The 16,804-nt window shown below is 52.3% G+C and overlaps 1 protein-coding gene across 1 annotated transcript in view; it reads left to right on the top strand.

Annotated features, from left to right (window-relative positions):
- The window catches only part of SCARA5 (scavenger receptor class A member 5), a 120,315-nt gene that overhangs the window by 71,820 nt on the left and 31,691 nt on the right, over positions 1-16,804 (top strand). The window contains exons 4-7 of the mRNA XM_032389111.1: positions 41-715; positions 10,619-10,699; positions 12,772-12,870; positions 14,625-14,681. Of these exons, the coding sequence (XP_032245002.1) occupies positions 41-715; positions 10,619-10,699; positions 12,772-12,870; positions 14,625-14,681 (912 nt within the window). The remainder of the gene's footprint in view (positions 1-40; positions 716-10,618; positions 10,700-12,771; positions 12,871-14,624; positions 14,682-16,804) is intronic.

Raw genomic sequence — 16,804 nt, 5'->3', positions numbered from 1 at the left:
CCCCCCCCCCCCCTCCCCCCCCCCCCCCCCCCCCCCGCAGTGTCCAGGCCCCGGAGCTCCCCGGACGACCTGAAGGCGCTGACTCGGAACGTGAACCGGCTGAACGAGAGCTTGCGGGACTTGCAGCTGCGGCTGCTGCCGGCTCCGCGGCAGGCGGACCCGACGGAGCAGGTGTGGAAGGTGCAGGACGCGCTGCAGAACCAGTCGGACTCGCTGCTGGCGCTGGCGGGCGCCGTGCAGCGGCTGGAGGGCGCGCTGTGGGGGCTGCAGGCGCAGGCGGCGCAGACGGAGCAGGCGGTGGCCCTGCTGCGGGACCGCGCGGGCCAGCAGAGCGACGCGGCGCAGCTGGAGCTCTACCAGCTGCAGGTGGAGAGCAACCACAGCCAGCTGCTGCTGCGGCGCCACGCGGGCCTGCTCGACGGGCTGGCGCGCAGGGTGGGCGTCCTGGGCGAGGAGCTGGCCGACGTGGGCGGCGCGCTGCGCGGCCTCAACCACAGCCTGTCCTACGACGTGGCCCTGCACACCACGCGGCTGCAGGACCTGCACGTGCTGCTGAGCAACGCCAGCGAGGACACGCGCCGCCTGCGGCTGGTGCACAGGGGCATGGAGCTGCAGCTCCAGCAGGAGCTCACGATGCTCCGCACGGTCACCGAGGACCTGCGCCTCAAGGACTGGGAGCATTCCATCGCGCTGAGGAACATCTCCCTCACCAAAGGTAGCCGCCTGGCCCACCCGACCCCACAGTGCCTGCCTGGGCCCTGCCAGCTCCGGCCTTCTTCCTGCGCGCCCCTCCCGAAGGGTCCAGGAGATCCCCCCCGCCCCATCTCCCCCAACCCACTTGCCCTGGGGAGTCGATGCCCCCCCCGCCCCCGCTATTCAGTCTTGCCCTACAGGACCCTGGGATTTTCTGCCCAAATGGCTTGTGCCCATTTCCCAGCCTGTGTAGGTGTCTCCCCTGGATAACCCTAACCTCCCTTCCACCTCCCAGACAGTACGCTCAGCATCCACACACCCCCCGGGCATGAGAATGGCCAAGGGTGGCTAATGGGGGACCGGGTGGTCAGAGCTTGGATGTGCTAACAGGAGCCTCCAAGTGTTTCCTGCTGCGGAAAAGCAGAGGGTCAGGCTGCAGGCTCAGGCCGGGAACAGGGAAGCGCTCCTCCAGGGTCGTGGTATTCCAATGCCTAGAGCCACAAGGAATTGGAGAATCCCAGATTTGAACTTGGCCTTCCAGGCTGTTATGAAGTATATTCATCCAGGCAGAAGAACACATTTTACTTAACAATCTGTTAGCTTCATTTATAGCTCTTCTTTTTTTTTTTAAGATTTTATTTATTTGAGAGAGAGAAAGAGAGAGAGAGCACATGAGAGGGGAGAGGGTCAGAGGGAGAAGCAGACTCCCTGATGAGCAGGGAGCCTGATGTGGGACTCGATCCCGGGACTCCAGGATCATGACCTGAGCCGAAGGCAGTCGCTCAACCAACTGAGCCACCCAGGCGCCCTCATTTATAGCTCTTAAATGTAATGGCAAAACTGTGTAGGCCTCCGCTGGTATTCTTGCCCCAGGCCTGCAGACTCTAGAGCCTTCAGAGCAAGCTTCTCTCTTTTCCACGCCTAACTGGTCCCCCCCCCCCATGCCTTCCTGCTACTGTCTGCCCTACACATCACCGTCACAGGTACCTTTAGTGAAACCCACTTTTCCCACATCACCCCCCCACCCCGCTCAGGACCGCACCAGGGCTCCCCAAGTTCTGCCTGATTCAATAAATCCTCCTTAGCCTGACAGTAGGCAATAATGACACCACGGTGGACACCAGCTGTGGCAGGTTCCGTGCCTTGTACGAAGCATGCCCTGTATGATGCCTTTTATTTTTAAATTTTTATTGAAGTATAGTTACACACAATGTTACATTAATTTCAGGTGTACGATGTAGCGATTAGATAATTCTGTATACCTTATGCTATGTTCACCACTAGGGTAGCTACCGCCATATAATGTCTTTTTTTTTATGATGTTGTTAGTCACCATACAGTACGTCATTAGTTTTTATTGATGTAGTGTTCCATGATTCATTATTTGTGTATAACACCCATGTCTTTTTAAAACAACGGTGAGTGTACTAATTCAGGGAGCTGCTCACAGCCTCACGCCAGGAGGTGATGGAGCCAGGATTTGGACCCAAGCTTTTCTGATCCCAGAGCTGACCCCAGCCTGACTTCCCTGCCTTCTCCTCTGACTGTTCCCATCTACCAGAGGTTATACATGAAACAGTCTGTAGGGACAAGTCGAGCAATGTCCATGAGTGAAGTGACCTTGGTGTCAGGGGACTAGTAGGGGCTATGGCAGGTCCACCCCATTTGGGCCAGGCCGGAATATGGGCCTGGCATTGACAAAGTCTTCCCATTTTTCACCAGAAACCAGAAACATGGAATGTTCTAGAAATTTTTATTTGTCTAATTCTGTGGGTCATATATGGTCCATAAACAGCCAGTGTCCACCCCCCTGCCCCGTGGGAAGCATCTGGTCCAGTGGGACACATCTTGTCACTGCCCCACAGACACAGCCCGCCCTTCCCATTGCCCTGGCTTTACTCCAGCTATTCCTCCTACCGCAGCGCCTCCTTCTTCCTCTTCCTCATCATCATCCAGATCCCACTGATCCTTCAGATCTCACTCAAACCCACCTCCCGCGAGAACCCCGCCAGCCCCTCTAGCTCACTGAAGCCTCTCTCCTCTGAGCTTCTCCGTGTATCAGAGCAGAAAGTAGGAATGATGGAGCCTTCCATTTGCATAGTCTTTTCCAGTCCACAGTCCAGTCTACGTTATTTTGTTTTAAAGTGGGTCCCTACGACCGACTGTGAGGTTGGTTGAAGGCAGGCTTTGTTATTGAGGGCAGGGTAGGATTCCTGCAGAAAAACAACTGAGGCTCCCAGAGGAAATGCCTGATTTACACACGGCCACACAGCTGGTAATGATCTGACCCAGGACTTTGTGTTTTCAAACAGTTTTAATAAGGTATAATTTACATGCTGCGGTGTTCACCCATTGAAGTGTAAAATTCAATGATCAGGCCAGGATGTTGAACCCACTGCCCAGTGCTCACCACACTGCAGTCCACCCCGGCCCACCCTCTAGCATCCCCCCTGCTCCCCCCAGCACCTGACAGCGCAGTGCACAGAACTGGGACCCTGTATATGTTGGTGAAGCAACTGTTAGATCTTGAACCTGGACAGTCAGAGCATTGATTTTCTTGTCCTGGGACACTCAGGCTTTCACTTCCCAGAAATCAAAGGAGGACAGGAGGTAGAATTTATTCTTCCAGATCCACACCCCTGGGATTTTAGTTTTTCCTATCTTCTTTCTTCCTTGGCCCCCTCTGCCCACAGCAGTCTGTCAGGTAATTACTAATAATAGCAACGGTACCAAATTATGACCCACTCTGAGCCAGACATTGTGTTGACATTAACTCTCTAAATAGACATTAAGGACTACTAATCCTCACATCCTGCAAAAGGGTATTATTGTCCCCATCTTATAGATGAGAAACTTGGATAACTTTCCCACTGTTTCTTACCCAACTGGCAAGTGGCAAAGTCAAGGTTTGAATGTGGGTCTTTGTGGTTCAGAATCCATGTTCTTGTCACTGACCATCCTGCTTCCTAGGGTGGAAATTTGCCGGCTCTGAGCAATGAAGGAAGAAAAGAGTGTGGTCCCTTGGACTCCATTTGGCGGGGGGGTGGGGGAGGGTGGGGGGGTGGGGGGGTGGAGCCCCTCCCCACTTCCTTCCTCTTGCAGTCAGGAAACATCACCATGCCTCCTGCTGGCACCTCCTCCTGGGCCTCTCTGAGCATTTCATAGCCTGCCTGCTTCTATAATTTGCAAGTGTGTTCTCCTTGGTTTGGACTGAAGCTGCTCTGGGCATCCATTTGTGAAGGTTCTGCCAGTGGGATCCTCCAAGTAGTCTTTCTTTGGTTCTTAAGATTCACCCTCCATTCCCTGGAACCAGAAGTTTTACCTCTGTCCTGCCCAGGCCTGCCTTCCAGTCCTCGAGCTTTGCATTCTCGATGGGCTGCTAGATTTTGGAGACGAACACTGCTCAGTCCCTCTGGCTCCCGGGATCACCACTGCATCGGGCACCTCCCTTTCCCACCTCCCTCTCTCGTAGTTTCCAGGGACCCAACTGGTATGATTCCCGAGGATTCTCTTTGGCATATCCATTCAATGAGACAAAACTCTATCCTGGCTTTTGGATAAGGGATGTGTTACCAGCTAAGCTTCTATGCATTTCCATACTCCTCTCTGGAATGGCCTTTCTGCCCTAACTTTGTCCAGTTCCTGTCTTAGTCTTTAAACACACACACACTCATACACACGCACACTTGCACTCTTCCACTCTTTGCCCTTGGCTGTGCAGAATCCACAAATACTCAACTATGTGTATTTTTCAAACATGACCTTATTTATGTTATTCTGGGGCTTGACCCCAAATGGTTTTCATTCTCTCACTTCGTTATACAGTTTTCTATGAATTTTGTCTCCAGCTTGTCTTTTGTGTACACTCACGACAGTGCTTTCTGTTTTCTGCTTTGGATTTTCAGTATTAATCATGTCTGTCGAAATCTGTCTGTGGTTGGAAAGAAGCAGAGAACTTAGATGATCAGAGAGAGAAGGCATCCAGGAGGGGGGAGATAACCAGAGAGGGGGGCATACAAGGAGGGGCGGATAACCAGAGAGGGGAAGCATCCAGGAGGAGGAAGGTGTGAGCCAGGCAGGAAGGCAGGACTCTCCACCATATTCAGATGGCCTGTTTGCTAGATGGATGGTTACAGAATCACAGAACCTTACAGTAGTAACAGGCTCTGAAATCACCTAGTCCACTCCTCTTGTTTTACAATTGAGGACTTGAGGCCCAGAGAGGAGAAATGACTTGCCCAAGTCAAATCCCAAGCCAGTGGCCTAGCTGGCACTTGAAAATCCATCTCTCAGTTAATGAAAACAAGTCAGCAGGGCAGATTTATGTGTGAGCTGCTTTTTTTAAGAAAACACACCATGCAGTGGAGAGCCCAGCAGTGTTTATAAAGAGTTGACGTGATAGAGGGAGACCTCGGGTCCCAGGCTCCAACTCTGGCCTCTAGTGCATAGGGACTTGGAGGGATCAAGCATCTCTGTGGATGGGGCCCGATATAAAGAGTGTTTCTGCCCCACCGAGGCCTGGGAAGCAGGGACTAGGCGGCAGCTCCCTGGGCCAGATGGCACTGTCCTGTCACCTTCCACATTGGCCTCTCTGCTGGGAAGGTAGTGGAGAGCCTGCCCTGAAAATGAGCAGTGGCACCAGCCTCGCCCACCGCCCTTCAGCCCAGGAGGCTCCGAGGAAAGCTGGGCCGGACCTCTGGGCCGAGTGTCCCCCAGGCTGAGCAGTGCAGCTGACGGGCCCTGCCCCAAACACACAGTGAAGGAAGTGGGATAGCGTGCAAAACTGTAGAGGGGAAGGTGACAGCCCAGGGCCCCAGTGACGTCAAGGGGGGAAGGAGGGCAATTAACTGAGGGACTCCACTTTGGTCAGGCACTCTGGGATTAGCGTGGTACAGGGGGCAGTGTCTATATTATGATTTTGGTCACGGTTCTGCTGGCTTCAGGCCCACTTTCATCAGCTGTCCTTGTCCTGTTTCCAGCACAGGCAGGTCCCCTACGCCATCGCTCATGCCAGGATCTGGGAAGGGTGGACGGATTGCTTCTCCCTCCCTGTTGGCTGGGCCCCAGAAGAACCCAGTGCTCAAGTCACATACCCTTCGTTCTGTTCCGGAGATGTTTCCAGCTGGTGCAGCCCAGGGGCAGCCCCCGGGGGCGCAGAGCTGCACTGGGGCTGCGGGGGAGGACGGGCCTGGACTGGTGGGCGGGCTCTGAGAGGACACCCTGGACCCAGGGCATAGGGCTGGAGGGTTCCCTCCGTCCTCCTCCTCCTCCCCGTCCCCCATGTAGGGGGTGGGCTGACAGAGAAACTGGCACCTCGGACCAGAAGCAGAGTAGAGGGGGCTCTGGAACCGTTTTCCCAGTGGAGGAGAAGTAGACCCTGCTCCTCCTCATCCCAGACCACCTCCATGCTCTGGCCTGCTCGAGTGACAGAAGAGATGAGCAAGTCACAGTGCCAAGAGTCAAGAACTTAAAAAGCTCAGCTGTGTACCATTAGGACCGCTGATACCGTAATAGCTTCTACATGCCCAGAAGTCATTCGTAGACTCTCTACGGTGTGTGAGGCACAGGCCTGTCCTCCTTGGGGACCATGGTGCAGGATGAGTGATGGGGCCCAGGGAGTGGGCCCAGGGTGGCCTGCCCAGGTTCAGGGGTGTTCCCATGAGCACAGTCATGTCTGAGGGGCTTTCCAGTTCTCAGATTTTGGGGGCTCTGCCCAGGGCCCTGAGAGATCAGAATGGTGTGTGTGTGGAGGTGAGTGTCAGGCCTGAGGGGGACAGGGCTCTTGAAAAGGAAAAGATCTGGCGGATGTTTGGGGACATATGAGAATGTTTTTGCTGAGGTGAGAGGGAGCTTGTGTCCAGAAGCATCAGACTGTGAGTTTGCAGAAGGGGTAGGTGGGGAATGATCTTCAGGGGTCTCCAATAGAGGGGCTGTGACCCCTTGTGCTATAAGGGACCTCAGAGACTGTGAGTTCACTCGATTCTGATGAGATTAATGGGTTTTAGAGAGACCGCAGACAAGGAGATCTTTAAAAAGGCTGGGAGCAAGACCCGGATGAGTGTGGTAGCCATGAGGAAGGAGGTAGAGACATGACATGGGAATCACCTCGATGATGAGCCTTGGTGAGCAAGGGGGGGTATGGGGTACAGAAAAAAGGGAGGAGTCAAAGCAAGCTCAAGATTTTTGGCCTAGGTTCCTGGGAAAATGATAAAAAGTCAGACCCCAAGTGTGCATTCCCCACAGGCAGCAGCGATTTGAAGAAGCACTTGGTCGTTGGAGCCCCCGGCAGCCTGGCCCCATGAGACTCACACGGGCCCCAGTTTAGGTCCTTCTGAGTATGAGGGTCTAGTTCCATCTAAGGGTATGACTAAGGCTTAGAAATCAGCAGACACCTGTACTGTCCACTCCACCTTCCTCCCAGTTCATCTCCAGTAAAGGCCCATAATAACCGCTCATCTGTGTCTTAAAAACTATACCCACATGTAGGATGTTTCCAGACCTGCGTCTCCCTGAATGAGCCAGCCAAGCTTGGTGAGGTGATTTCAGGGGCAGCTCAGAATGACTATACGTGGTGATGTTGGGATAGTTCTGGTGAAGGCTTATGGTGGGGGGAGGGGGCACAGATGGTCAGGATGGCCTTGCCACTCAAAGGTTACCAAGCCCCTTTATATCCAGCATGTCATGTAATCCACTTACTCCTCAAATGTCTGGGGAAAAACTTTAACTTAGATTTTATAGAACCAGGACCTGAGCCCAAGACACTTCATATCCATACCCAGTGCCTACCTTCCAAATGATCTCCACCACCCTAATGCCCCACCACCTGGGCAGCCTCCTCCCTTTGCAAGAATTACTCCTGGGAAGATCCATACATTGAGTCATGCCCACAGGAGAGCAAATAGAACAAATTCGAGTGTTCAGTACATTGCCTTCTTGACCTGCTCATGTTCTGGAAGCACTGAGTTCCACGTGGGGGAGGGACAAAGAACAGTGACAAGGCGGGGAGTGTACTGGGCACAGGGAGAAGGACATCCTTCCCAGGGACAAGTTGTGCAGTGCAGACATCCAGGCAGCCCTCAGTTTCCCTTGCTGCCGCTCTGACCTGACAGAGAGATTGCTGGAATGGGGGTGTAAAGCTCATCTGCTCCTTCCACCATGCCTTTCCTTTGCTGTGTAATCTGAGGTGTGTCTTAACGCTGTCATCTGAAAACTAGGATCACTATGGCTGGGCTTACTTTGCTTTTCTTCATAGAAGAGAGGAAGATGGCCACAGAACCTGGTCCCCTTTAAATGATTTGTGTGTTACACGTGCATTTTTAAGTTGCTGATTGCTTTTTCCATGTGTATGTGCCATGGAATCATTAAACGGCTGTCAACTTGGGTTAGGGTCTGAGGACGGTGCCAACTTTTGGAATGTATCAGTACATCTCAATCTTGGCTGCCTGGTTGTTTTGTATGTATTAACACCCTCTGATCTCATTCATTCACCAAATATTTCTTGTGCAATCCATTGCTGCTATGCTGTGAGTGTGCATGTTTTGGTTTCCTAGGGCTGCCATAACAAAGGACCACAAACTGGGTGGCTTAAAACAACAGAAATTGATTCTCTCACCATGCCGGAGGCTGGAAGTCCGAAGTCAAGGTGTCCCCGGGGTCATGTTCCCTCTGTAAGCTCCAGGACACAATTCTCCTTGGCCTCTTCCTAACTTCTGTTGGTTGCTGACAATCCTTGGCAATCCTTGGCTTGTAGACACTCAGCCCCCCTTGTCACATAGCATTCTCCCTGTGTGTCTGTCTGTGCTTTATCTTCTTCTAAGAACACCGGCCATTGGGTTAGGACCCACCCTGCATTGGGTTAGGACTCACCCTGCATTGGGTTGGGACCCACCCTGCATTGGGTTAGGACTCACCCTGCATTGGGTTGGGACCCACCCTGCATTGGGTTAGGAGTCACCCTGCATGGGGTTAGGACTCACCCTGCATTGGGTTGGGACCCACCCTGCATTGGGTTAGGACTCACCCTGCATTGGGTTAGGACTCACCTTGCATTGGGTTAGGACCTACCCTGCATTGGGCTAGGACTTATCCTGCATTGGGTTGGGACCCACCCCGCTCTAGCATCATCCCCTCTTAACAAATAACATCTGCAAATGACCCTATTTCCAAATAAGGTCACATTCTGAGGTTTCAAGTGGACATGAATTTTGAAGGGACGCTCTTCAATTCACTACACTATGGTTGTGGCATTTTCCTGGGTCTTCTTTTTCTGTCACAAGACAGCAGGAGTGGGGAGCTTGGCGTCTGGATCTTCACAGCTGGGTCAGGGATGTCAAGGATGGAGCTGGCAATTTTGTTAGGAAAGAAAGAACATGTACAGCTATGAGTGGAGGACAAGGCGGTGAGAGATAAGTGTCAAATGGGACCACGTATGTCCATTCAGGTGGGCTGTGCCCACCCTCAGCAGGACACTGGCTCGGAGAAGCTCTGGCCGGGAGGCAGCCATGAGCCACGTGGGGTGGGGGTAGGGACGGGAAAACATAGGAGATTGATCCGGCGGGCAGCAGGCTGGGGGGCGGAAAGGTCTAACTGCGTTTTGGGAACAGGGAGCCATCTTGTGTGACAAGTGAGGCAGCAGGGATGGGACCAGACAGACCGGAGTTGGAACCTGCACTCTTTTTCTCACTACCCGGCTGTGTGGCCTCAGACAAGTAACTTCAACACCCAGCCTCGTTGTGGGGACTGAATCCAGTCACATAGGCTGGAATCCCTGCCACAGTGGAGTCTGGCCCTGGAAGAAAGCCCCACTCAGGAGCAGTTAGACGCCCGCTTCTTCCCATCAGGTGCTCAAGCCAGAAATCTGGACATGATCCTGGTCTTCTCCCCCACCTTCACCTACGTTTAGCCAAGGTCTGTCTGTTCTGCCTCCACACAGCCACTCACATCCCTCCAGGCTACCACTTCCCTAATTCAGGGTTCTGCCGCCTCCCACTCGGGGTGCAGCCTCCTCATGGCCTCCCATCCTGAGCCACTTTCCAACATGGCAGCCTGAGCCATTTTCCTCGTGTGCAGATCTGATCACACTCTTGTTTCCCTCAGGCCCCGCTGCCGCTTCGGAAGCCCTCAGGGTCAAGTCCAACACTTGGGCCAGGCCTCCAAGACCCCCATTTGCTCACCCTTCTCGTCCTATCATGTGTCCCCAGCTTCTAATCTCACGGTAGCTCACATATCTCTTTCTTTAAGCTCTTATAGGGATTGTCCTCTCTGCCTGGAACTCTCCCTTTCATTCTGTCTAATCAGTCCAGGCTGCTGTAACAAAATACCATGGCCCGGGCAGCATAAGGAGCAGACCTTTATGTCTCACAGCTCTGGAGGCTGGAAGTCTGAGATCAGGGTGCCAGCACGGTTGGGGTCTGAGGAGAGCCCTCTTCCTGGCTTACTGGTGGCTGCTTTCTTGCTGTGTCCTCACATGGTGCGGGGAGAGGGAGAGGGAGAAAGAGCGCCCCAAGCATGGCGAGGGAGGGAAGGAAGGAGCAAGAGTACTGTCTGGTGTGTCTTATTGGGGGCCCTATCCTCATGACCTCATCTAAACCCGATCACTTCCAAAGGCACCACCTCCAAATACCATCACATTGAGGATTAGGACCTCGGTGTGTGCATTTGTTGTGGGGAGGGGGTGTGGATCAGAGATATTCAGTGTTCCCTTTACTTAGCCACCTTCTGTTCCTCCTTGAGATTTCACTTTAGATATCACTTCTTCCAGGAAGCTTTCCTTGATTCCCCCTGCACCCATACAAGACTGGGCTGTGTGCTCCCAAAGCATAATGCTGACTCTTCCTCTCTTGAAGAGGGAATTTTTGTTGCCTCTGCAGGTATCCTGTTCCAGAAAGCTACCTGCTAACTTTGGTGCCATTTGTAACCCTTTCAGGACCACCGGGCCCCAAAGGTGATCCGGGAGATGAAGGGAAGGAAGGCGAGCCTGGGATCCCTGGATTACCTGGACTTCGAGGTGATTGGGAAGCCCCGGGAGGAAGCTGCGCATACCAAGAAGGGGAGGGTGCCCCCAATCCTTCCCTGGCCCTCTACTTTCTCGTTGATATGTGATGGGGCTCCCTGGGAGAATGCCCAATCAACCTATTTTCAAATGCCCTGTTCTGTCAAAAGACTGATAGGTTGTAGGTATAACAATAGGATGGAGCAAATACTTCTCGATAGAAAGTACCAGGATGTGAAGGAAAGGGGTGCACGAGAGGCTCACAGCTCCCTGAAGCCACTTCCCACCCCAGGAGTCAGGGTTCATGTGACCAAGGCCTTCAGAAGGAATGGAGGGTGTTCTGCAAGTATGTTTTACCTCTTCAGTGTTTCCCGAGTCAGCAGACCCCTGATGCTCCCTCCTCCTTGCTGATTCTGCCCAGATCAATGAACAGACTAGTGACAGCTCTGAAGATCCAGTGGCTGGTGGGGAGGGTAGCTTCTGGCCTTCTGGAAAGAGGACGTTCTTCTTCGACTCATTGTCTCAGAAGTTCCTGTCCTGTGACTTTATCAAACTTGGCATCCCAGTCTGTTCACTTCTGAGTCTCTGCTGCGAGCAGCATTTTTCTAGAAGAATGCAAAGCCTTCTAAACAATGCAAGAAGAGGAGGAGTTTATTCGGGGAAAGATGTCTGTTAATGTCAGGAATTATATCTCTAAACCATCTGCTTCCTAAGTCTCGAGGAGGTTGCGAACAGGAGAGAGGGCAGAAGCTAGTAGAAGGAGAGCCCACAGCCCAGCTTCCACTCCTGGCTCCCCTCCAAGGGAACTCCCCAAATTCAGAACCGAGGATGCCTAGATACTCACAGAGCTGTGAGAGCATTTTTTCTGCCTTATTAAATTGTACGATGGGGAGCTCTGGGCATATCTCATATTAGATTTAGAATTCTGCGGCAACTAGGCGGTTGGACTCCAAGCAGGTACCTTGCATTAGGCAGGAAAAAAAGAAACCAATCAGCCCTTCTCTGAGGTCCCACCATCCTCTGGGGCCACGCGTCCTCTTCCAGACATTTGATGTTAGCTCTGAAGAAATAATAACTGGAAGGCAGGTTTTTCCAAGTCACGGAAAAAGACCAGAGAAAGCCAACTCACATCCAAAGCAGGAAAGAACAAGTAATCAGTTAATTAAGAGTTCTTTGGTTTACAGAGATAACTGTGGGCTTAGGTCAGGCCTGGGGGGGGGGGGGGGGGGGGGGGTGGATGGTGGGCAAGGCTCTCACTGGGTGAAAGCATTTGTTGATTCTGGCTCTCCACGGGGCCTCGTGGCCAGGAGCCCTGGGGCCTGATCTGCCAGCAGGTCATCCATCCCATTTACTGGCCTTGCTGACTTTCTCCCTCCTCCTCAGCCTGGGATCCCCTCAGCTATACCTCCCTGGATGTACAGCATGGAAGGGATCTCCGTGGCTTTTTTCTTAAAGAGGATGGGGAGGTGCTTCATCTTCCTCCTACCCTAAATGCCAGTAAGCACTTTTCATCCAGCTTGAGACAAAGCTGACTGACCACAGGCTTTCAGTTCAGGAAGGTCAGGGCTCAGATCCCTCTCTGCTGCGTGACCCTGGGCAGGTTACTTAACCTCTCTGGGCCTCAGTTTCCTCCTTTGTAACATAGGTGAAATAATACCTCAGTTTATTGTGAGGATAAAATGAGATGCTTTATGAGAAGACTCCAGAACAGTATCTGACACATAGAAAGTACTCAAAAAAAAAAAAAAAAAAAGTTTGCTGAATTTAAATCTCCAGCATAGCTGGAGGTAAAGGGACATCTCCCAAATGGAGTGGGTACCACCACCATTACTCACAATAGGATTGGACCTTTCGGGGGGGCGGGAAGGGGTCCAGCCTAACTGGATAAAAGGTGCCTTTGGGGAAGGTTTGTGCTGACCTTTTGGACACTTGCTTTTGCAGCATCTTTAAGTTAACTGAGAAGAATCAGGAAGGAAAAGCTGCAGGGGGATGCCTGGTTGAGGCGGACTGCTGGGCCAGATGATGACCTGCAGAGGCCCTTCCAGTTCTGAGTCTGAGCCTCCACAACTTGTCCTCTGTCTTCCCAGGGCTGCCAGGGGAGAGAGGCACCCCAGGACTGCCAGGCCCCAAGGGCGATGATGGGAAGATGGGAGCCACAGGACCCATGGGCATGCGCGGGTTCAAAGGTAATAACGAATCTCCGAGCTCCCATGTAGCCTTGCTCACCACTAGCCCCTGGCACCAGCGCGGACACTGGATGGACGGGGTTTGCCTTTTGGCTCTGCCACCGACCAGCTAGCTCAGGGACCTTGGACAAGGCACTTCGCCTTGTCAGACCTTAGTTTCTCTGTCCCAAACCCAGAAATCCTCATGTACCATTCTTCGCAGGGCTGTCACGAGGATTACACGGGTCACGTTGACCTTCTGTCAGCTCTCCACTGCTGCAGAAATGCAAAGCGGTGTCCCTGGGGGTTGCGGCTCAGTGGTGTAGCCGGGGAAGCCAGGCTGGGAGAACAGGCTCGCGGGAGAAACAAGGGGCTGCAGACCCAGGACACCCACCTCCTTCCCCGGACCCCCAGATTCCCAACAGTCCATCCCATGCTTTTGACTCCCCCCATATTTGAAACGTTAATTCAGTTCTCAGATTTCCACTGCCAATGGTGTTCCTGCTGAACTGGTTTTCTTCCTGATGGCAGTCACCTTGTTCATTGTTAGGGGCATCCACGTTATTAGTCAGTCCCTGGCTTTCCACATTCTCTTCAAGAGTGTGCAGACTTCTACCGTAACCGCAGGGCAAGATGAGGAAATCGGGTGCTGGTTCCCCCGTGTTAACCTTCTCACCTGTGAAAATGAAAACGAAGGAAAAGTACTATTAATCATTCCCACCCCGTCTAGGAGGGTCTCTGCGTCTTAGATCGCTGGGAACTTTTAGGCTACTTGCTAGTGATTGAACAGGCTGAGGTTTTCCTCCCTTTTATGATCGACATTTTTTAAAAAATGATTTTAAAACAGACTACAAACGCAGCACATGCTTGTTGAAAAAATTTGACAATACAGAAGTACGTAAGGTATAAACTAAAAAGGGAGTCCCCTCCCCCTTAGTCCCTTAAGCTGTTAGTCTTTAGAGTAACTGCTGTAAACACTTTGGGGAACATCCTGCCAGATCTTTTTCTAAGCATATTCATATTTATGTATATGATTGCCTTGGGGTATTTTTTTTTTTTCAAAACTTGGATCACATTAGGCATCCTTCCCTGGAACTCGCTGGCTTGCTTTTTTTCACCAGACAATAGGCCATAGGCTTTTGACTTGCAGGTACTTGGAATAGAATTCCCTGGTCATTTTACTGCCCCCTGGAGTGGTGTCAGGACCTTCTACTTCTTTGTAGCGCAAGATGCTAGCTGGAAAAAGAGCTCTGTTCTTTCCACCATATCCTGAGAAGGAAATTTTACAATTTCCCCGGAAGCTCTGCCTCATGTTTCCTAGCCTCCCCCCAACGCCCCCCCCCCCCCCCCCCCCCCCCCCCCCCGGTAAATCTGCCTGACATATAACCTCTGTCCTCCCGAAGTCACTGAAGACCCTCCCGCCATCTTTTCCTCTTGTGCTTATTAGGGCAAACTTGGCCGTGCACTTCTGAAACCTTGACTGCTTACTAGGAATATCTTTTCCCCATCTTCTTCCTGTTGAATACCACATACTCTAGCCCATGCTGGTAGATGCTGCTCTTCTACACTTTAATTAGGAGGGAACCCCCTGACCTCCTTCCTGGGGTGACCAAAACATGCAGCGTAATTGACTCAAGCTCTTATCTTTCTTGCTCTGCCAGCTGAGAGTTTCTCAGGTCTTGGGTCTTGGGTTGATTCATCTCTTGCAGATAATATTTTATCCACGGTCAGGATTCGTTTCCACTTCTAATGCCAGTTTTCCTCCTCTGTGTCAGGTGACCGAGGCCCAAAAGGAGAGAAAGGAGACAAAGGGGACCGAGCGGGGGATGCCGGTAAGGACATTCTACTGGGGTCACTGGATTCTGTGGCAACTGACATCCGAGCAGCCCCACACGTTTGAGGGACGGGAGGCTGGAGCCATGGGCCAGGGCTCCCGTGTTAGAGCAGCTCCCTCCCTGTTTCAAGGCTCTGCTGGCCCAGCAAGAGACAGCTATACTCCAGGGACACAATCCATCCTTCTGGGTGTGGTATAAGCCCAGTAGTTGTCTGGAATGATCTAGAGGCAGGCTGCCTGTGCTCCCTCCTGGCGGCCTTACAGGCTAGTTAAATAATCTCTGCGCCTCAGTTTTCTCATCTATAGCATGGGGTAAGAGGGATCCTTACCTCATAGGATCACTGTGAGAATTAAATGAGGTAATTCACATAAAGTGCTTATTACAGTGCCTGGACCGTGGTTTTAGGACTCAGTGAGTGTTGAATATTATTATTCTGTGTGATACATTAGTTCAGACAAGCTGACTTCCCTGGTGCTTACATGGGGAAAGTGCAGAATCCCTTTGGTTTTCCTCCTTTGCCATGGACTGAGCAGTGATGCTAGGGAATCTCATTACTGGGCAGAGCACCAGGTCTAAAAATGGCAGTCTTTCCAATGAGTGTTCTCCCTAACATGTTGACAAGAGAAGCCAGCCTATCTAGTTACGACACTGTTCTCTAGGGTTTCTTCCCCCTACCCCCCCAAGGGCTACACGTAGAACCTTGGAGAGATTGTCAGAGAAGAATGAGTCTCCTAGCCAAGTTTAACAAAATATTAGCATATAGTATTTGCTGGGCTCTGAAATGCTGCCGTTCCAGGTGAAGGCAAGAGCAGATTATCCCCTTCTAGGGCATCTGTGCTCCAGTCCTGGCTCTCTAGGAGGACTGGGCCTGGGGAAAGAGCACCTGCACCCAGGTTCTGCTGTGACACTCTGGGACCCATGCCACTGAACGTTCATACACTGGACCCTAAGGCTGACCTTTGGTTCTAGTACTTCCATCCCAGTCATGCAGGACCAAGAAGGAGACCTCTCTCCCAAGTAGCGTCTTTTTCCAAGGTCTCCTGAAACTTGAACTTGCCTCCTATTTCCTCTGGCCTTCTCTTTCCCAGGGTAGGATTCAGGATCAAACAGGAGGGGCGCCTGGGTGGCTTAGTCAGTTAAGCATCTGCCTTCAGCTCAGGTCATGATCTGAGATCGAGCCCCGAGTCGGGCTCCCTGCTCAGCAGGGAGTCTGCTTCTCCCTCGCCCTCTGCCCACTCCCCCCACCCCCCACTCGTGCTCTCCCTCTCCCAAATAAATAAATAAAATCTTTAAAAAGAAAGGGGGGGATCAAACAGGAAAAATGTATGTGATAGCACTTTGTCACTCTAAAGTGGTGGCCATACCTGAGGACAAGATATGCTTATGCTTACCCTGGACTCATGACGTCCACCTTACCTTAGATGCTAGAATCCACAAAACAATTTATGTGGTACAGTCTTTCTAGCATTGTCCTTAGCCCCTTTCTAGGGCAGCCAAGGGTTTAACTGGGAGTGTCCTGGCTAGACGAGGAGACCTGGTGGGCTTCACTAGGAGCCAAAAGGAGAGTTTTGAAGACAAGAGAAGGCAGTCTGGCTGTGATCTAGGACATCTGTGATAGATCTGAGTCACGCTTATCTAATGGACTGGTCACTGTACTTTGTCTTTGGGGTGCTGCCTTCGGCTCTGTGTGTTGACTGCTTTCTGATGGAAGGCTGCCAACATAGCTGAGAAGGACTGTGGCATTTAGCTCTGTGAAATAAAAAATTCCTGATGGGGTGGCAGGGAGGGAGGAACTGTGGAAAGCTGACCTTTGAGAGGGAGATCTGCCCACATACCAGGGGGTTCCTGTCAGGAACTCTTTGGCAACTATTCCTCAGCCAACTTGAGAGGAGAGGGGAGGTCTGTGCTAGCCTGGGAAGAGGTGGTGGTTGCCGAAAAAGGACGCTTTCATTACTGTTTACCTGGCTTCTCTGGGCCCCGCTGGCTGGGCTCTGCAATGGGATTGGGCTGTGGGGCTGAGGGCGCAGTGTGGGGGGCCGAGCCACAGTGGTGTGGGGCTCCCACAGGCATGGGTGGGGAGCATGGGGGCAGGGCATCGTATCCACTTGGCCCTGGAGTCT

The sequence above is a fragment of the Phoca vitulina genome, unplaced genomic scaffold (assembly GCF_004348235.1).
Source record: "Phoca vitulina isolate PV1807 unplaced genomic scaffold, GSC_HSeal_1.0 scaffold53, whole genome shotgun sequence".
Taxonomy (NCBI): Eukaryota; Metazoa; Chordata; class Mammalia; order Carnivora; family Phocidae; genus Phoca; species Phoca vitulina.
Note: the sequence above shows the minus strand (reverse complement) of the source record. Positions and strands in the feature narration are given on the sequence as shown.